The following is a 17,946-nucleotide window of genomic DNA, read 5'->3' on the forward strand; positions in this document are numbered from 1 at the left end:
AGAGAGAGAGAGAGAGAGAGAGAGAGAAAGCAAGCAAGCAAGCAAGCAGAGGTGTCCTCAGTGTGATCTTGGCTCTTCAGGCAGGTGTGTTTGTCTGTGTGTGTGTGTGTGTGTGAGAGCAGTGGTGTCCCTAGTCTGATCGTAGCGGTTCAGACAGGTCTGTCAGTGTGTGTGTGTGAGAGAGAGAGAGAGAAAGCAGTGGTGTCACCAGTCTGATCGTAGCGCTTCAGCTGTGTTTGTTTTCTGCTTTTGTTTGTTGTTTTGTTTTGTTTGTTGTTGCTTGAACACAAATATCTGTTTAAAAAAAAAATCACAACCCTTGATTGACTTTAGACAACAAGTAATCTTGAATGCTCCATCACTGAGTATTGTTTGTGTTGTTTTTTTTTTTTTTTCCTAAAGAAGTTTTATACTTTAAAACTGTTTTAAAAAAAAAAAAAAAACTTTAAAACTCAGTTCATCGATCACAAGGTTGTCTTGGCACCCCGCCACCTTTACAGAGACATTTCTATGGGGAGGAGACACAGGATCACTCGCCTGTTTCCGTGACAACGGATCTGGAAATGCCTTCAACAGCCACTTGAGTGCATCTTCTTTTTTAAGGAAAAATGACTGACTGCCTTAACAATCATGATGCTCCTCTTACCTGCCCCCACCCCATCATCCCAGGTGGGCATTAGACAAAGACGCTGATCTGGTGTTGGGGTTTGGTGGGGACTCTGATCTGGTGTGTGTGCTGGGCTGTGATGTTGGGTGGGGTGGGGGGTGGGCATGAGGGTGTTGGGGAGCATAGGGTGGGAGGCCCATTAGCGACGAGGGCAGGTGCGACAGCGTAGCCCCCTGGGGACTCCAGACAGGCGGCCATCACAGGTTTCCCCAGCCGGCTCTCTGCCCTTCCCAGAGGCCTGCGGCTGGTCATGTTCAGCTGGGCTGAAGCAACTTCAGTGGGTTTAAATACAGTGACTGAACTGGGCCTGTCCACCGGAACCCATGCAGCACCGGAGCCTGTCCACCAGAACCTGAGCAGCACCAGAACCCGTGCAGCATCGAAACGTGATCTGCACCAGAGCCTGTGCAGCACCGGAGCCTGTCTGCCGAAACCTTAGCAGCACCGGAACCCATGCAGTACTAGAATCTGGTCCACTCCACTCCCCGCCCTAATGGTGTGGCCATCAGAGGGAGTTAGGAAGCAACGCTCAACCCAGCCAGAAGTACTCTGCATCTCTCCCTCTCTCTCTCCTTCTCCCCCTCCCCCTCTCCCTCCCTCTCTGGCGCCGAAACCTGTGGTGTTTTCTGCATCATGTCTGTTGTCTGTCGCTAAGGCGGTGACGGTCTGTCGCCATGGCATTGACAAAACTGAGATTATCTGTTGAAGGGTCTACCAAGTGCAATGGAACACCAAAGATCCAGTGTTATGTTCGTTCACAGAGAGGTCAACAAAACCAGGGGCTGGGGCAAGAGTGGGGGCGGCTCCTCATGGATGTTATTTTAGACAGCTGTCTGTGTTAATAAACAAGTCACACCAACAGTCTGCTTTCTGTGTTAATAAACAAATCAAGTCACAACAACAGTCCGCTTTCTTTGTTAATACAATAGTCGTATCACACTCAGTCAGCTTTCTAAAGGTGCATTGTCACCGGTGTGACAGGAATGTTGGAAAATTCCTTTTAGTTTTAAAAAATATCTGGGTTCATTGAATTCATCATGGCAGCATGAATTCTTTTGTTATAATGTTCAAAAACTCACACCTGTTAAGGGTTTCAACAGTGACATCACATCAAGTCAGCTTTCTGAATTAATTAAAAAGTTGTCTCCCCTGCGGTCAGCATGCTATGTTGAAAAGGCCATCACACCAACAAAAACCAGTCTCATATTATCTGATATGTTATCGCTTGATAACAGACTAGTCTCATGTACTGTAAATGGATACCTTATCGTTTGATAACTCACCAGTCTCATGTCAACAGACATGTTATCACTTGATAACAGACCAGTCTCATGTAAAAGGATATCTTTTCACTTGGTAACACTTGCAACAGGAGTGGACAGTGGTTGTGTGAGTGCAGCATGTATGCATTAATTCTGGGGGTTGTGTAAGTTGGTTGGGGAGAGGATGCATGTATGCATTAAGGGTTTGCTGTGTAAGTTGGTTAGGGTGAGTGATGTGACCTATTAGTTAGCATAATTGCATTAGCCACCACCGGTCACCTGGCCGGCTGTGTCCAGATACACAGCTCTGAGATGCTCTGCTGCACAGGCGCCATGTGCCCCTCTGAAGCGGTCACCGCAGCAACTACCCATCTCCCAGAGACCTAGGGAACGTCCCAGCTGCCTTGGAAACGCCAGAACGGTACCTGCTGGACATCCTGTGGGGCTGGGCTTCGGGCGGAGGCTGCTGCACACTGCCGGTAAACGCCTGAGCTGAGCCTACTGAAATGGTGAGTGGAGTTATTTCACAACACTGCTTTTACTGGGAGTTTCAGTTTAGCTCTCTGCACAAATGTCATGGATGGTTCAGTGTCGCTAAAATGCCTGGAGTGTTACAGGATGACTCAAGAACTAGATGAACGCCAGCATTGTGAAATATTACAAAAAATAACTTCAGTTATGGGACAAAAACTGCAGTGTTTCTGAAGTAGACAATGCAGTACAATAATAATGATAATTTCATGTCCTAAATATTGTGATTCTGCTGTATTGTTCAGTAATATTTAGAGCAATGCATTTTTCATGTCCGTAATATTGCATTTCCTGCACATGAATTGCAAATAATTCTTCTAAAACTGCAATGTTGACACTTGGTAGTGAAATTATTTGTTCTCAGGGTGGCACTGGCTTTAATCCTGATGGATTTAATCATGTCCTCAATCCTTAATGGAAGCCTGTGTGAATTCTCGCAGGGTGCTGACTCCGGTCTAAATGGTAGTCGGGCTGGTTGTCTGGGTAATGGCACAGGAGAGGCGTGCGGCCATCACAGCACCCCCTACAGCTCCGTGGAAACGATGCTCATCATTGGGGCGGCCAGCTCTGTGAGCTTCATGACCATCCTGGGCAACATCCTGGTGATGCTCTCCATCTGCGTCAACCGCCACCTCCAGACCGTCAACAACTACTTCCTGTTCAGCCTGGCGTGTGCAGATCTGGTCATCGGTGCATTCTCAATGAATATCTACACGGCGTACATGCTCATGGGTCAGTGGCCCTTTGGGCCACTCATGTGCAGCCTGTGGCTCGTGGTAGATTACGTGGTCAGCAACTCCTCAAACATGCACTTGCTGCTCATCAGCGTGGACCGCTACCTCTGCGTGACGCGCCCCCTGACCTACCCATCCAGACGGACCCTGCACTACGCAGGGCTGATGGTTCTGACGGCGTGGGTTTTCTCGCTCGTGCTCTGGGCGCCGGCCATCCTGATATGGCAGCGTTTCAATGGGCAACGCCTTCACCAGAGGGACGAGTGTTACATCCAGCTCCTGTCGAACCCCGCTGTTACTCTAGCAACCGCGGTTCCATCGTTCTACCTGCCGGCCGCTCTCATGGCGGTTCTGTACGCCCGCATCTCCAGGGCCAGCCGACGCCACTCGGACCCACGGAGCTCTGCTCCAAACTTCTCCACCACCGAGACAACCTCCCGCTTCCTCCAGGTCTCGGCCATCGAGAGTGGCGCACTGTCCCACACATCCAGAGCCCATCCTATGGGAGGCCCTCATGCAGGGGAGGACCTCACCCCACTGGACACAGAGTCCAGCCAGCACAGCAGCCAGCCCGCCCAGACGGGAGAGGCCGTCCGGCTCTCGGAGGTGGGGCACCAGGGGCTCCGGAGGGCTCTGAGGTTCTCCAATCCGAAGCTGGGAGGGTGTGCCTCCGCCCCTGTGCCCGGCACCCCCACCTGCGGCCGCGTGAGCAAGAGGAGCAAGAGGAGCAAGAGGAGCAGGAGACGTGGTTCGCTGAGGGAGAGGAAGGTGACCAGGACCATCCTGGCCGTGCTCCTGGCCTTCATGGTGACGTGGACGCCGTACAACATTATGGTTCTCATCGGGACCTTCTGCCACTTCTGTGTGTCAGACACAATCTGGACAATTAGCTACTGGCTGTGTTACATCAACAGCACTATCAACCCCGCTTGCTATGCGCTCTGCAATGAGACTTTCAAGAAGACCTTCCGGAATCTTCTGCTGTGTCGGTATAAGAACATCAACTCCAAATAGAAGACCACAGCTGTGTGTGAACTAAGTCTTGACCACAGCTTTGTGTGAGCTACGTCTTGATAACCTATATAAGTGGTTCCCATACTTTTAATGGCATGTCCCCCTTCGACAATAATTTGAATACTGCAACCCCCTCATAATGTATATTTACAATAGTTTTAGAAAGTACTTTAAGTATAGTTTCTATATATGAACAGCACAGATTTTCAATTTCATCCATTAGTTGAACTTTTAATGAAACAAATGTCCATGAAATGTTGAATAGCTTTTCTTTCACATTAAGATCTCCTCAAACATTGTTTCTAGATAGTAAATTGAAATATTACTTTTCAAATAGATTTTTAATTTTATTTTCTGAGTTATTTTAATTTTCTACATTACTGATGAAGCACATGCCTTTGGGGCATTTCTGACTGAAATCCATGAGTGCTCACTATGATGTATCTGATGTAGTAAATCCCAATCAAACCCGTTTCATGACCGCTTTGCTAGAGGAGCAGAGGTGGACAAAGAACAAGTATTTGTCCTTTTTAATGTGTTGTAATGTAATGTTTCTATGTTTCTTTGCCAAGATGTACATCCTTTGATTGGTCACAAAGATTTAAACAAATCTTAAGTTCCTTGCATTTTCACCACCGAATACAAAACAGGATAACTCAATTATGAGTAATTTTATTTACCATTTAATGATGTAATGATCTAGCTATGTGGTGAATGTCAGGTCAGGTCTAATTTTCTTCCAAATTCATCATGATCATGGATATTCTGATGAATAATCTGCTGTCACTATCATTACCACAGCCAAGTTCAAATTGAACTATTGAAAAAAATAAACTTCAATATGGTCTATTTCATTATTGCATTGAAATGATCACTTCAAATGTGCTTAAAAATAACCAGGAATTCATGCTCATATTTCAAATGTAGTGGAGTCAAAAGTACAGTATTTGCCTTTCAAATATAATGGAGTAGAAGTCAAGTTTCCAAAGAATATTAATACTCAAGTGAAGTACAGATACTTGAAAATCATACTTAAATACAGTAATCAAGTACTTAGTTACTGTCCACCACTGTGGAGGAGGAGTAAGGATGAGGACTAGGGTTGGGGTTTAGGGGTGAGGATGTACTTCAGAAATGAGTCAAGACACCAGACCAGAGAAAATACAATTTCCTCTCACTCCTTTATTCACAGGCCAGAGCACTAAGTCATCATATGTGTGAGGTTTTATAGGACTGTACAGAGCATTTCAGATATGTAGATATTTTCACATACTGTCTCTACTGCATACAAATGTGACCAATTATCTTCATTTTTATTTAAAAAAAGTAAATTATTTATAAATTGAAGAAAATATCCATCAATATTTCCTATAAAATGTTACGTCTACAGTATCTCAATTTTCATTGTAAAAATGCACTTGATAAATTGTCGAAACCTCCAAATGTACAGTAAACGTTTAAAGTAACCCTACATAATAAGAACCTAGAGGTGTTACTCTGTAAAACCACAGACAGCAATTCTATAATTATATTGAGATCATTTACATGTGTGGATGTCTACCGAAATTCAGGGGGAAAAAACCGTCAAATTGCCACAGGTTTATCCTTCCACAAAAACACCCTTTCCCTCCTTTTACCAGAGGAATGTCAAGTGATCTTCCCATCTCGGTCAGGTCTTCAGGTAGGAGAGGATTGTTCTGTGTGGGGGACAGGATGGAGGTGCGGGTTCCGTCGGAGTGGTCCTACCAGATGCCCCTTAGTTCTCTTTGCCCTTACCCTTCTTGGCCGGCTTGCTCTTGGTCTTTGGGGCGCAGGGCTTGGACACCTTGATGGTGGCCTGGCAGTCTGCGTTGAACAGAACCTTCTTCAGCGTGCCCGAGCGGCTCTTGGTGCCGGTGGTGGAGTCACACTCTTCCCAACGCCCGAACTTGTACTTGCAATCCGCTGCAGACACAGAGCACAGAGCAGGCAGGGCCTTAGTGACATCAGCTTTACTACATCCATGGCAACAGGGCGTTAGTGACATCAGCTTTACTACATGCATGGCAACAGGGCCTTTGTGACATCAGCTTTACTACATCCATGCATGGCAACAGGGCGTTAGTGACATCAGCTTTGCTACATACATGCATGGCAACAGGGCCTGAGATTGTGCCTGAGTGTCATGGCAACAGGGCCCGAGATTGTGCCTGAACCTTTGGCTCTTACCTCCGAAGTCCTTCTTCCAGTTGCAGGGCACTTTGCACTTGTGCTTCTTGGTCTGTTGGTTGCAGGTGGCCTCGCGCACGCCGGCGCCACAGTCTCCGTTGGTGGGCACACACCGGCCGTACTTCCACTCAGCGCAGTCCGCGCCGCTTTTGGGCTCCTTCACCTTATCTGGGCACACACACAGCAGGCATCAGGCTCAGACCAACGGGATGCACACACAAACAAACACACACACACACACACACCAACAGGGCGCACACACACACATACCAACTGGGCGCTCACACACACCAAATGGGCGTTCACACACACACCAACTGGGCACACACACACACCAACAGGATGCACAAACACACCTTAGCAACTCAGAGGAGCAGCAGACATGTCTGACGTCACAACTTTACTGAATCAGTCCAGAGCAGAAGACATGTCCGACGTCACAACTTTAGCTAGCAAAGCAGCTAGCAGCCGATTTGTGTTTTAAACAGTAATGTACTAACCTTTCTTCCTTGTTGATGCATCTGCTGTCATCACGATCACCAACAGCAGGGTTACAGAGAGGATGTGCCGCATTCTGTAGAATAAACAATCACACACACACACGCTGAGTTACATCCCTAGTCTGTGCAAAGACTAGCCTAGAGGGTTAATCACTCAGTCCAGGGAAAAGGGAGCTGACAGGTCAATATAAGCCATTCCGTGATTGAGCCCCAGGCTGCAGGAAGCTCTCAGTACTGCAGAAAGGTTTTCCTGACTTGGCGCACGCACACACACACACACACACAGACACACACACTATGTTACTTGTCAGGCTGTCTTCACCCTGTAATTATCCGTGTCTGGAGCCCTGACACACACACACACACACACTTCTCCAGGTGTTGTACTGGCCCCAGCCGCCGCCTCTTACTCCGGTCCGGGCACCACTCCCACTTCTGTCCACTTCCTGGCACGCTCATCACACAAATGTCACCACACACATACACATACACACCTTTCACCACTCACACAACTGGCCCACACAGTCATCATACACCTCTCCACATTCACAGGCCAGGCACACACTCATCAGGAGGGTCTGATAATACATTCACTGAAAAATGCACACCACTGTGTACACTAATATAACTGAGTGAGAGTTTGAGTATTCTAAGACAGTATGAATATGCTAAGAAAGAATGAGTATTCAAAGGCAGTGTGGGTATTTCAAGGCAGTATGGATATTCTAAGGCAGTATGAGTACTCTGGCAGTCTGAGTACTCCAAAGCACTATGAGCATTCTAAAGCAGAATGAGGCGGCAGTCTGAGTACTCCAAAGAAGTATGAGCGTTCTAAAGCAGAATGAGGCGGCATTCACACGTACACACTTTTGACAGCTAGGCTGTACAGGGTGCGCAAATGTGTTAATGCGGAACACCAGACGTTTGAACCTTCGTATGAGTATTTTAAAGCAGTATGAGTGTTCTAAAGCAGAAATAGTGTTCTAAAGCAGTATCAGTCTGGTTGAGCCTATGGTAGAGTATTCTAAAGAAGTATAAGTATGGTGAAGTGACATGTAGAGCCTATGGTAGAGTATTCTAAAGTAGTGTAAGTATAGTAAAGTAGCATGAGTGTGGTAGTGCGAGAACTGTGCCCCAGGCAGCCTATCCCGTCTAAGAGCAGATGTCTGTCAGTGTCTCAGCTGCACAGGCAAATTCCTCCATCTTGGCCGTTTCACGAGGCCCCCGGCTCTCTATTAAAGCAAAGGCTCTCCGCTCCATTTTCCCCCCCTCCGTTTCTCCCAGGAGTAGCGCAAGGCTGGCCCATTCTTCAGCTGCTCATAAATGTGGAGGGCTTTTGCCGGGGAGCACTTTTGTGTGCAGTGAGCGCGCTCAGCAGGCCTCCCCACTCTGCTCCAGCCATGCGAGGGAGAGGCCAGCACTCAAAGCCCCTTGTAGCCTCAAAGGAAGACTGATTCACTGGCTCCACACAAAGGCTGCTGTGGCCCGTTTTCACTGCTCTTAAAGGCCCACCGCTGAGCCCTCGCCGAGGGAGGGGGCAGAAGGAGAGGGGGGGCTCCTCAGGCGCCACTGAATATAGACTTATTTGCATAAGAAGACAAAACGTCTCTAAAGATGAAGAAAGAGGGTGTGACGCTCCTTTCGCTCAATGTTTAGCAGGGCATTTTAAAACTTCCTCCTGGGTCCCAAGCACCCTGGGTCCTTGGGCTTGCATGGGAAACTCTTCGGGCGTGGTAATGAGGAGTAGGCTAAATATTTACAACATTTTATGAGACAATCTGGGATTTCAGGAGAACATGGAAAATAGATACCAGAGGGTGACCTAGTTTGCTCTAGTGATATTTCAGGTTACTCCTTCCATTCCAACTTTGAGATGACACTAGATCTAAAGGTTCTGGCTCTGTCAAATTAATAAACAGATCAAGTACATTCTGACAGAACTATTTTCCTGACAGACCTCTTCAGTGATATGCAAATATTTGGTTCCAGTCATTTCCTGCATTAATAAAAAAAGCCTTGATGGTTTTGACAGAATTGGAGCCACCGGGAGGAATTGGGCCACAAACAAAACAATTGGACTCGCACCCCCTCTCTCGCGCTCTGCTTCCAGATGGCCTCAGACCGCCTGGCTGAGCCGGGAGCTTTTTCTCTCTCAGATCACCAAAACACACATGCCCACATGATTTGAACAGATTACAAGTAAATAGTCTAACCAGCAATGTGAAATCGGCGTAGGATACAATTTCAACAATTAGTTGAGACTCCAAGTTTGACGTTTGATCCAACTCTTCAGACAAAAAAGTAGCCTAGAACATAATGCCACCATTGAAATGAAAGAGTAGGCTATAAAACGACAATGACAAGGGAACAGAACCGACACGAATAGACTAATTAAGAGTAATGCAAGGAATTAATCAAGTACTGGTTCATACTGGAGGCTATGATGAGGATTTTTAGAAATTAGATACACATTAAAAACAATAATACACCAGGCTAGAAACCGGCATCACATCTAATTCTTTCGCATAATGTCACGCCAATTACACCGATTTGATTCAACAAAGTGACAAAAAAAATGCTGCGAACTGAATTTCTTCCAATAAAGGAAACTTCGATGTAGCCTGGAACCGTATGCTACGCATTAACGGAGGAATGTGCTACAATTAACTCTGACGTGAACCTTGCATTCGAACAATTAGGAGTTTCACATGAGCTTCCACAAAGGCTATCGCACATTTTTATTCATTTCGGTTTGATGTTGTTTAAAGTAAACTACAGGCTACCCAATCTTGCAAGCATTACGTTACACCAATTGATGAACACTGAAACAATTAAGTTTTAAACTAGCCTATATATTTGTATGCCTAAAAGCTATAAAAATTTAACGGAATGATCTGCTTTACATGTGGCAGCAGATGAATAAAGAATGTCAGACTTACTTGACTGTTATGCACTGTCGCCGTTTGGTCAATACGTTATGCGTGTCCGGGAGCTGACTGTATTCAACCAGGCAACCAAGCTTTGTTTTTTTCTCAACTAGTTTGAGCTGGTCCCTTATGGACGATATTTAAATGCCCCCCCACCCCCCCGGCAGCACCACGTGACCATAACTCTAAAGAAGAATGTAGTCTAGTTCACCCAGTTCCAAATGCTTGTAATTTGTATGATATAGAACGTTCAGTAGTCTAGCCTTGAACACATCAAAACAACACATATTTTTATTGCAATTTGCCACACTTCCCTAGGCTATGTACTTTTGGATGATTTGGTTCTTAACCTACTGTAAATTAACCTACTGATGTTTTCCTCAGGCAGTATCTTATTACTAAAAGTCAAATAACCAGATATTGTTATGCATATTTTCCATTTTCATGATACACAGCCTGTCAATGCTGAGCCGCCAGACATAATCTCAGTTCTATAGCTGTGGTCATGGCATGACGTTGATCCAACTAAGCAAACAACATCCATTATTTCTTAACATGCAGGTATGTTTGCTGAGCTTCCAGTGTGCCAAAGCCCCCGTATTCTTCTACTGACTCAAAGGGGCTTCACATTGCACGCGGCATGTGCTACGCTCGCCACTAGGTTGCTCTTGCTGTGGAGTTGATGTCCCAAAGATTTTTGTTGTGCTTGCCGTCGGGCTCAGCGCAAAATACCTATGATTTATAAAATGCCGCTTTCGCTGTATTTTGGCCTCGCAGTGGCAAACCAGTTTTTGCGCAAGCAAGCCATTGAAAATAATGGGTTTTATAGCGCAGCGCTGTCGATTGCGCGTGCAATGTGAACCAACTTCAAGACAACACTTCCTGATTGCAGAAAGGGTGGAGTCCAGTGGAGGAGAGGTCTTGTTCATAAATGAGGTACCTGTCTGCAGAAGCGCTTGCATTCTCAGGTGAGACACCTTTGCAGGTTGGCCTCCACAAATAGGCAGCAACCTGCCTCTACCCATCACTTACCTGAAACATGGCTAGAGTGGTCACAGCTGGGCAGCTAAGTATAAGTATATACTCTTTTGATCCCGTGAGGGAAATTTGGTCTCTGCATTTATCCCAATCCGTGAATTAGTGAAACACACTCAGCACACAGTGAACACACAGTGAGGTAAAGCACACACTAATCCTGACGCAGTGAGGTATATTAATATTATAGCCACACATCATCACATACCCTTCACCATACCTAGAGATTGGCATGGTTTTATTTTTATGCTCATTGAGCTCAATGCAAATCAAACCAGCTAACTGAAATAAAACCATGCCAATCTCTAGGTATGGTGAAGGGTATGTGATGTGGGGCTATTTTAATTCCAAAGGCCAAGGGAACATTATCAGGATGCATAGTATCCTGGATCCATGAAATAACTGGCCTTTAAAAATAAAAATCTGCCTGCCTCTATGGGAATTTAACATAGGGGTGCCAATACTTATGACCCCTGTATTTTAAGGAAGAAAATTTATTTATGATACATTATTCATTCACAAAGAAAATTAGTGTCCTTAAAGGTTGGATATTTCCTCATTTTTTACTTAAGGCATTAAGATCAATTTCCAAAAGATGATTTTATATTCCTCTTTCTAGTCAACAGAGGTGCCAATCATTTTGGAGGACACTGTAGATGCCATCAGCACATTCAGTTAGCGCATTAGCAAGTGTTTGTGTAAACTAGGCTGTTGTTGTTGCATAGCTTTTTGCTTGTGTGTAGTTATTTGCTAGATTTCGAAAAGAGCTTGTGATATTGCTTTGAAGTAGGCTATTTTGCAATGGCATGGGCTTACGTGATCACTGTCCACTAGCTTATGTTGTGCACCGCTCTGCTTTAAGCTTATATCTTGAAGTGTTTATGTTAGTTAACTGTATAGAATGTGGTGTGATCAAAGCAAGATGTTACAGATGACACATGACGTGCAGTGATGGCTCATATTTAAAAAATGCACAAGATTTAAGTGGCATCGAAATGAGGCACCAAAATCCACGTTGTTATTCAATGTCGTTAGGCCTACGGGGTCAGCCCTATGTTCCCACAGCCCTATATTCCAATTTATAAGGTTGGAGTTATGGTTAGGCCTGAGGTGTGGGTGGGTGGGTTAGGGTTAGGGAACATAGAGCTGTGGGAACATAGGCATGCTCCCAGGCCTACTACTACTACTACCGTCTGCCTCGGCGCCGTTTATGTATTGGAACTGGGTTTTGGTGCTCAACCCTAGTCTGTGCTGCAGGTTGTTAGTTTGGTGAAGTAGGTCATCTGTGCTGCACACTGCAAAAAACTGTTATTAATCTTAAATTAAGATCAAAAATCTAGTTGGTATTGTTTTCATTATTGAGACTTATCTAGCACTTTCTCGTAAAATCACTCGACTTAATTTAACTTATTTCAAGATGTTTCATCCTGAAAACAAGCAAATTTGTCGGCTAGTGCATTAAGCAAATTTATCCTAAAAACAAGTAAATTTGGCTGCCAATGCGTTGAGCAAATTTGTCTTCATAAGACTCCTTAAAACTAGATGTACCGCAGAGCGGTACAAAATATGACCGCCGTCCAGTCCAGCACATTTTTTCCACAAAAATAAATCACGCTGAAAGGCCTATATGATTCTAACTGTCTCACTAAATTGCATTATCCACACTCAATTCTCACTGGTATCTGCTAGACAACAAGTACCAAAACATGATTAGTTCATAGATTTTACATGTAAAATTCATTTTATACAACCCCACCCCCATCTTGCCTGTTCATAATTCTGAGAAATTCTTTAATTGTGTGCATGTGTGTGTGTGTGTGTGCGTGCTTGTGTGTTTGCCTGCGTATGTGTGTTTGTGCATGTGCATGCATGCGTACATATGTCTACTGTGTGAGTATGTGTCATACGTATGATTACTCTGAATGTATGTGTGTGCGTGTGTATCTGTTCATGCACATGTGTGCACATGGAATGGGTTAACATGACCCCTGGAGGCAAACATACGGAAAAAATTGGTCATCCTAGGCCCTACGGTTCTCAAGATATTCACAGAAAACTGTGTCTGCCCTACCCTCCTTTCAGGGGGTGCAGTCCAGCGGGGGGGCTGAACGGAATTCCACAAAACTTGGCGTGCATTCAGAGGGTGTCATAATGATCCTACACTTCCAATTTCGTGCAGTTTTGACTATGTTAGGTCACAGATATCTGCGATTACAACACCTCATTTTTACTTTTTTGTGTTTAACTAGGTGGCGCTATACATGAAATGAGTGGTTATGGAATGGGTTGACATGGCCCCTTGAGATCAACATACAAAAAAAATTGTCCTCCTAAACCTTACGGTTCTCGAGATATTCACAGAAAACCTGTCTTCCCTACCCTCCTTTCGGGGGGTGCAGTCCAGCGGGGGGGCTACAGATCAAAACGAAAAACGATGGTTCCATGCTATCCATATGGGGTTACATGCCCACCAAGTTTTGTCTACCCCGGTCTTTCAGTGTCCCGGGAATCCTTGACGGAAATTTGGACATTGGAAAAAAAAAAAAAAACATTTGGACATTGGAAAAAAAAAAAAAATCTGACTAAACCTATATGACCGCCGCTTCGCTGTGCAGCGGTCATAATAAGTCACAGTCTTCTTATTAAATTAAGTCAAAATGATCTTTCGAGAGAGCTCTAGGTAAGTCTCTTCATACTTAAAACAATACCAAATAGATCTTTTGATCTTAAAGGTACTCTAAGCGATGCTGGGTAACGTCACTTCTGTTGACTTTCAAACAAAACAGAGAGCTAGCTTGCTACTTCCTCCCCCTCCCTCCCGTGCTGCTCCCGTGCAATTGAAACTCTCCTAAACGCGCATCTCGTCTGTGATTTGCTGGAACAGTTTATGTTTTTATGGGCTACGTTTGCCCAGGTTGTTTTTGTTGCCGTTTTTGGAGCCTGGGCTGTCCACAGAGATCACGTTTTTTTTACAGTGTATTCAGGACACAGACAGCTAGCAGTTGGTTAGGTGATGTTTACAGTAAGTGACATAAAATGTTTTAGCCTAAAAAACACGTGGCATCGCTTAGAGCACCTTTAATATAATATTAATAACACTTGGTTAGATTTTATTTTTTGCAGTGCTGTTTCAAGAGACACAGACAAGAGACACAGGCGGCATTGCTAACAGGCAGAGAGAGATGAGTGGAGTAAAGAAGAACATTTCATGTTCCAAGTAGACAGCAAAATGTTTATTGTTTCAAATTGACAATAATAAACCAGCTCCCCCACCCACAAAAAAGAACAAAGTCTATACATCTGACTGCACTACTATAAATAGTTTACATACGTATTCTGAGTTTTAAAACACAACCTGATGCAAAGACGTCATATGGAGTTCTTCACACATCTTTTAAAATGCTTGATACAAATATACTTTCTAATTCTGAATTGCACAGCAACTCATAAAAGAGCATTGACAAAACACTTACTGGCAATATTTTAAAGCTTTCTGGAAAAAAGCAAGTGCCTGAAAAATAGCATTAAATAACACTAGAAAATGAAAAGTACATACAGTATATTTTACACAAATGTATTATTTTTTTTATTTTTCCCCCAAAACATTGGATATGTGCTAGAAAAAATAGTCAACAAACAGCCAATCACAATAAGCTAACACCCACTATAGTGTCATGAAAGAGAACATTACGGCATGGGAATGTGAAGGCCATTACGGCGTGCGAATGTGACGGCCATCCCGTCCGCTGCCTAAGTGGATCAGAGCCAAGAGAGAAGGTCTGCAGCTGGCTGACGCCCCCGTGCACACTGCCCTCTCCTTCCCATGCTACCCTCTTTCCTGCCCTCTCCTGCCCATGCTACCCTTTCTTGCCCACGCTACCCTCTTCTGCCCACGCTACCCTCTCCTACCCTCTCCTGCCAGCGCTACCCTCTCCTACCCTCTCTTGCCCATGCTACCCTCTCCTACCCTCTCTTGCCCACGCTACCCTCTCTCCTGTCCACGCTACCCTCTCTCCTGCCCCCACGCTACCCTCTCCTGCCCACGCTACCCTCTCTCCTGCCCCCACGCTACCCTCTCCTGCCCACGCTACCCTCTCCTGCCCACGCTACCCTCTCTCCTGCCCCCACGCTACCCTCTCCTGCCCACGCTACCCTCTCCTGCCCATGCTACCCTCTCCTGCCCACGCTACCCTCTCCTACCCTCTCCTGCCAGCACTACCCTCTCCTGCCAGCGCTACCCTCTCCTGCCTGCAGCCATGAAGCTTCACTGGAGGCCATCCCACTCACAGCCCCATGCAGGTGGACTCCACTAAGAAGCACGCAGTCCAGTTTGGCACATAATGTGTCGCACACAAGCATTGGCGAGAGGCTGCCCCGGTTAGGAGTACATCAGACTGCCAGGTGCACCTCAGCTCCTACTCTCTCTCTCTCTCTCTCTCTCTCTCTCTCTCTCTCTCTCTCTCTCTCTCTCTCTCACTAGCATAATACTGATGGCCTTAGTTACTAACAGCAAATAAAGTGAAGATTCAAGAATGATATGGTCACTCCTCTGAGAGAAATATCACTGAGGGAAGACCTGTTTTTGACTTATATTTTACTAAAGTTGTATTTACCAGAGCAATACACATTTATAACCCATACTGATATTTTCGAAACAAATGTTTTATTTCTAACGTGACATTTTCTGAAACATCTGGCATAAATGTGACTATTTGAAAAGCCTTTTGAAGTAAACATCTATATAAAATATTCAGAGAATAATATGCTAAAATAGAGACCATGAGATAAAAAGCAGGATGTGCAGCAGAAACAAAGCAGTTTTCAGTCAGAGCACACTGGCGTTGCCGTGGAAGCAGCAGGAAGCTCTCAGTGAAAGTTCCAATGGGATGCCTCTAGAACCCTCTGGAACCACGGTACCACACATCAATCACAAGCATCAAGCTGAGAAAACTATGACAGAAAGAAAAAGTTGAGATGTCCCCAACGCCAACGAAAGAGTGTAACTACAGATTGAACTCTGGGATGACCTCAGTGGTCTCCGACTGGACTAGTCTCTACCACCAGGCCGGAGTCGGACTCATGAAGCCCAGCAGGACCAGGAGGGACTCTTCCAAAGAAGGCCTCCGGCCTGGGGATGCGTCTCCGTCGCATGGGGAAGTTCCTGTGGGGAGACGCGGCAGCAGGAGGAGGTTCACACGGCCGTCTCCTGGTCCTCCTTCTGCAGTATGTGCTGGTGCTCCAGCTGCTCTAGGTAATCCGCCAGCTCCTGGTCCCCAGTCTTGTCTCTGGGGGTCTCACCCTGAAACGGAAATCAGCAGTCCTCACCACAACAGTGTGTGTGTGTGTGTGTGTGTGTGTGTGTGTGTGTGTGTGTGTGTGTGCGCACCTGTAAGTCGGTTTTGGTGAGTGAGGCTCCAGCCTCCAGCAGGTAGTGGCAGATGGTCCTGTGGGCCAGAGCTGCAGCTCGGTGGAGAGCCGTCTGACCCCTGCAGCCGGGACAGACCACAGACATCAGCATGGACACACTCCCAACCTCAAGCTCTATATCTACACACTACACAATTACAAGATCTATACACATACAACATCTACACACTACACACATATCGTAACACCCCCAACTATCACCACTTTTGTTCAGAAATTCTAAAACAACATTTTTTTTAACACTTCAAAATAACATTTGCTAAATGAACCTTACATTTTTCAGGAGCCATAGGTGTGTAGATTTGAACAAAATCTGGTTTGGTTTTTAACGGGAGCATTTACTGCCTGAAATATCCGCGCTCCAAGCGGTTGTGTACACACAGCCTTACAACACTGTTTACAGCTCTTTGAGTCACGGTAAAAAGTAATTTTTGGTACATAGCTAATTTAGATACACCTATGGTGTTTGCGTTTCTTTAGGAGTCCGCCGTCTTGGTTTGTATAGAAATGGATATTAAATGACACATACACGCAAGACGGCGGAAATACGGGACCGACGGTAATAGGGGGTGTTCCGATACATCTACACACATATACACATACAATATCTACACACTAACAACATCTACACACATACACACTAACAACATCTACACACTAACAACATCTACACACTGCAAACTAACAACATCTACACACATACACACTAACAACATCTACACACTACACACTAACGACATCTACACACTAACAACATCTACACACTAACAACATCTACACACTTTAAAACAGGATTAGCTGAAATATTGAAGCTTTAAAACAGAAGAGATTAATATCTTCAAACTATCTTATGAGGAGAAGATCCCTAACCATTCAGGAGTGAGACGGCCAGTGTTGCTAACTATTTCAAATGGAAAGTAGCTAAAGCCAGCTCCAAAAGTCGCTAAATGTCGCTAGATGACGTCACACACTAATTTGCATATCAATTACACCAGGTCGTGACTGGTAATTGGGTAATTGATACACTTCTGCACATCTTGTCATAGTATACACCAGAATGAGAATTAAGTGGCTATATTTTGGATTTATTTAGTTAATGTCACTCGGACAGACCGACAGAATTTTTTTTCCCTCAGCCGACAGTCTGTCCTGCATTGACAACATTGAGGCTACATAGCCTAAACGAATGCTTTAGGTTTTTCTAACTTGTATGCTCGATTTTGAAGCCTACAAACGAAACAGGCATGAGACTCTTACACAGCACAGCCGAACTCACTGCTCACTTAGAAGAGTAAAAAGGGACGTTACATGCCATCACATCAGTCTCAAAAAGTCTTCAAGAACGCCAGAAAAAGTAGTTAGATTTGTCGCTAGTCGCTTTTTACAAAAAAAGTCGCTTGGGGGGTCTGAAGATTTATAAAGACGTTTTTGGACGCAGCTTAGGCTAATGTTTCATGGTTTAGCATAAAACTGCTAATGAGAACTATAGCCTACTTAAAGGAACCGTATGTAAGAAATGTATTTCAATTAATCATAAAATGGCCCTAATATGTCACTAGACATTAAGAAATCATGTTAATTTCAAATACTTATATCACTGACAACAGTAGTCCGGCCAGGATATTGTCATGTCAAGTTGCA

The 17,946-nt window shown here is 45.0% G+C and overlaps 3 protein-coding genes across 11 annotated transcripts in view; 1 reads left to right on the forward strand and 2 right to left on the reverse strand.

The window, feature by feature from the left end:
• The first annotated feature begins 2,035 nt into the window (after positions 1-2,035).
• Positions 2,036-4,418, forward strand: chrm4b (cholinergic receptor, muscarinic 4b). 2 transcript variants are annotated; one of them, XM_042109334.1, is made up of 2 exons: positions 2,036-2,438; positions 2,825-4,418. In XM_042109334.1, the coding sequence occupies exon 2, from the start codon at positions 2,847-2,849 to the stop codon at positions 4,206-4,208; it is 1,362 nt and encodes a 453-aa protein (XP_041965268.1). In that variant the 5' UTR covers positions 2,036-2,438; positions 2,825-2,846; the 3' UTR covers positions 4,209-4,418. The 2 variants fall into 2 exon arrangements, with proteins under 2 accessions (XP_041965268.1, XP_041965269.1); XM_042109335.1 differs by having other exon boundaries at positions 2,901-4,418.
• Positions 4,419-5,370: 952 nt separating this feature from the next.
• On the reverse strand, positions 5,371-9,982 carry mdkb (midkine b). Its single transcript, XM_042109336.1, has 4 exons — positions 9,856-9,982; positions 6,917-6,990; positions 6,417-6,584; positions 5,371-6,152 (listed from the first exon to the last, which is right to left on the reverse strand). The coding sequence occupies exons 2-4, from the start codon at positions 6,987-6,989 to the stop codon at positions 5,965-5,967; spliced, it is 429 nt and encodes a 142-aa protein (XP_041965270.1). The 5' UTR covers position 6,990; positions 9,856-9,982; the 3' UTR covers positions 5,371-5,964.
• A 4,988-nt stretch (positions 9,983-14,970) lies between these two features.
• The window catches only part of dgkzb (diacylglycerol kinase, zeta b), a 48,229-nt gene continuing 45,253 nt past the window's right edge, over positions 14,971-17,946 (reverse strand). For all 8 annotated transcript variants that reach the window (XM_042110643.1, XM_042110641.1, XM_042110640.1 and 5 more), the window contains 2 exons: positions 16,265-16,364; positions 14,971-16,177 (listed from right to left, as the gene is read on the reverse strand). In XM_042110643.1, coding sequence (XP_041966577.1) covers positions 16,070-16,177; positions 16,265-16,364 — 208 coding nt within the window. In that variant the 3' untranslated portion in view covers positions 14,971-16,069. The remainder of the gene's footprint in view (positions 16,178-16,264; positions 16,365-17,946) is intronic.

The sequence above is a fragment of the Alosa sapidissima genome, chromosome 11, assembly GCF_018492685.1.
Source record: "Alosa sapidissima isolate fAloSap1 chromosome 11, fAloSap1.pri, whole genome shotgun sequence".
Classification (NCBI taxonomy): Eukaryota; Metazoa; Chordata; class Actinopteri; order Clupeiformes; family Clupeidae; genus Alosa; species Alosa sapidissima.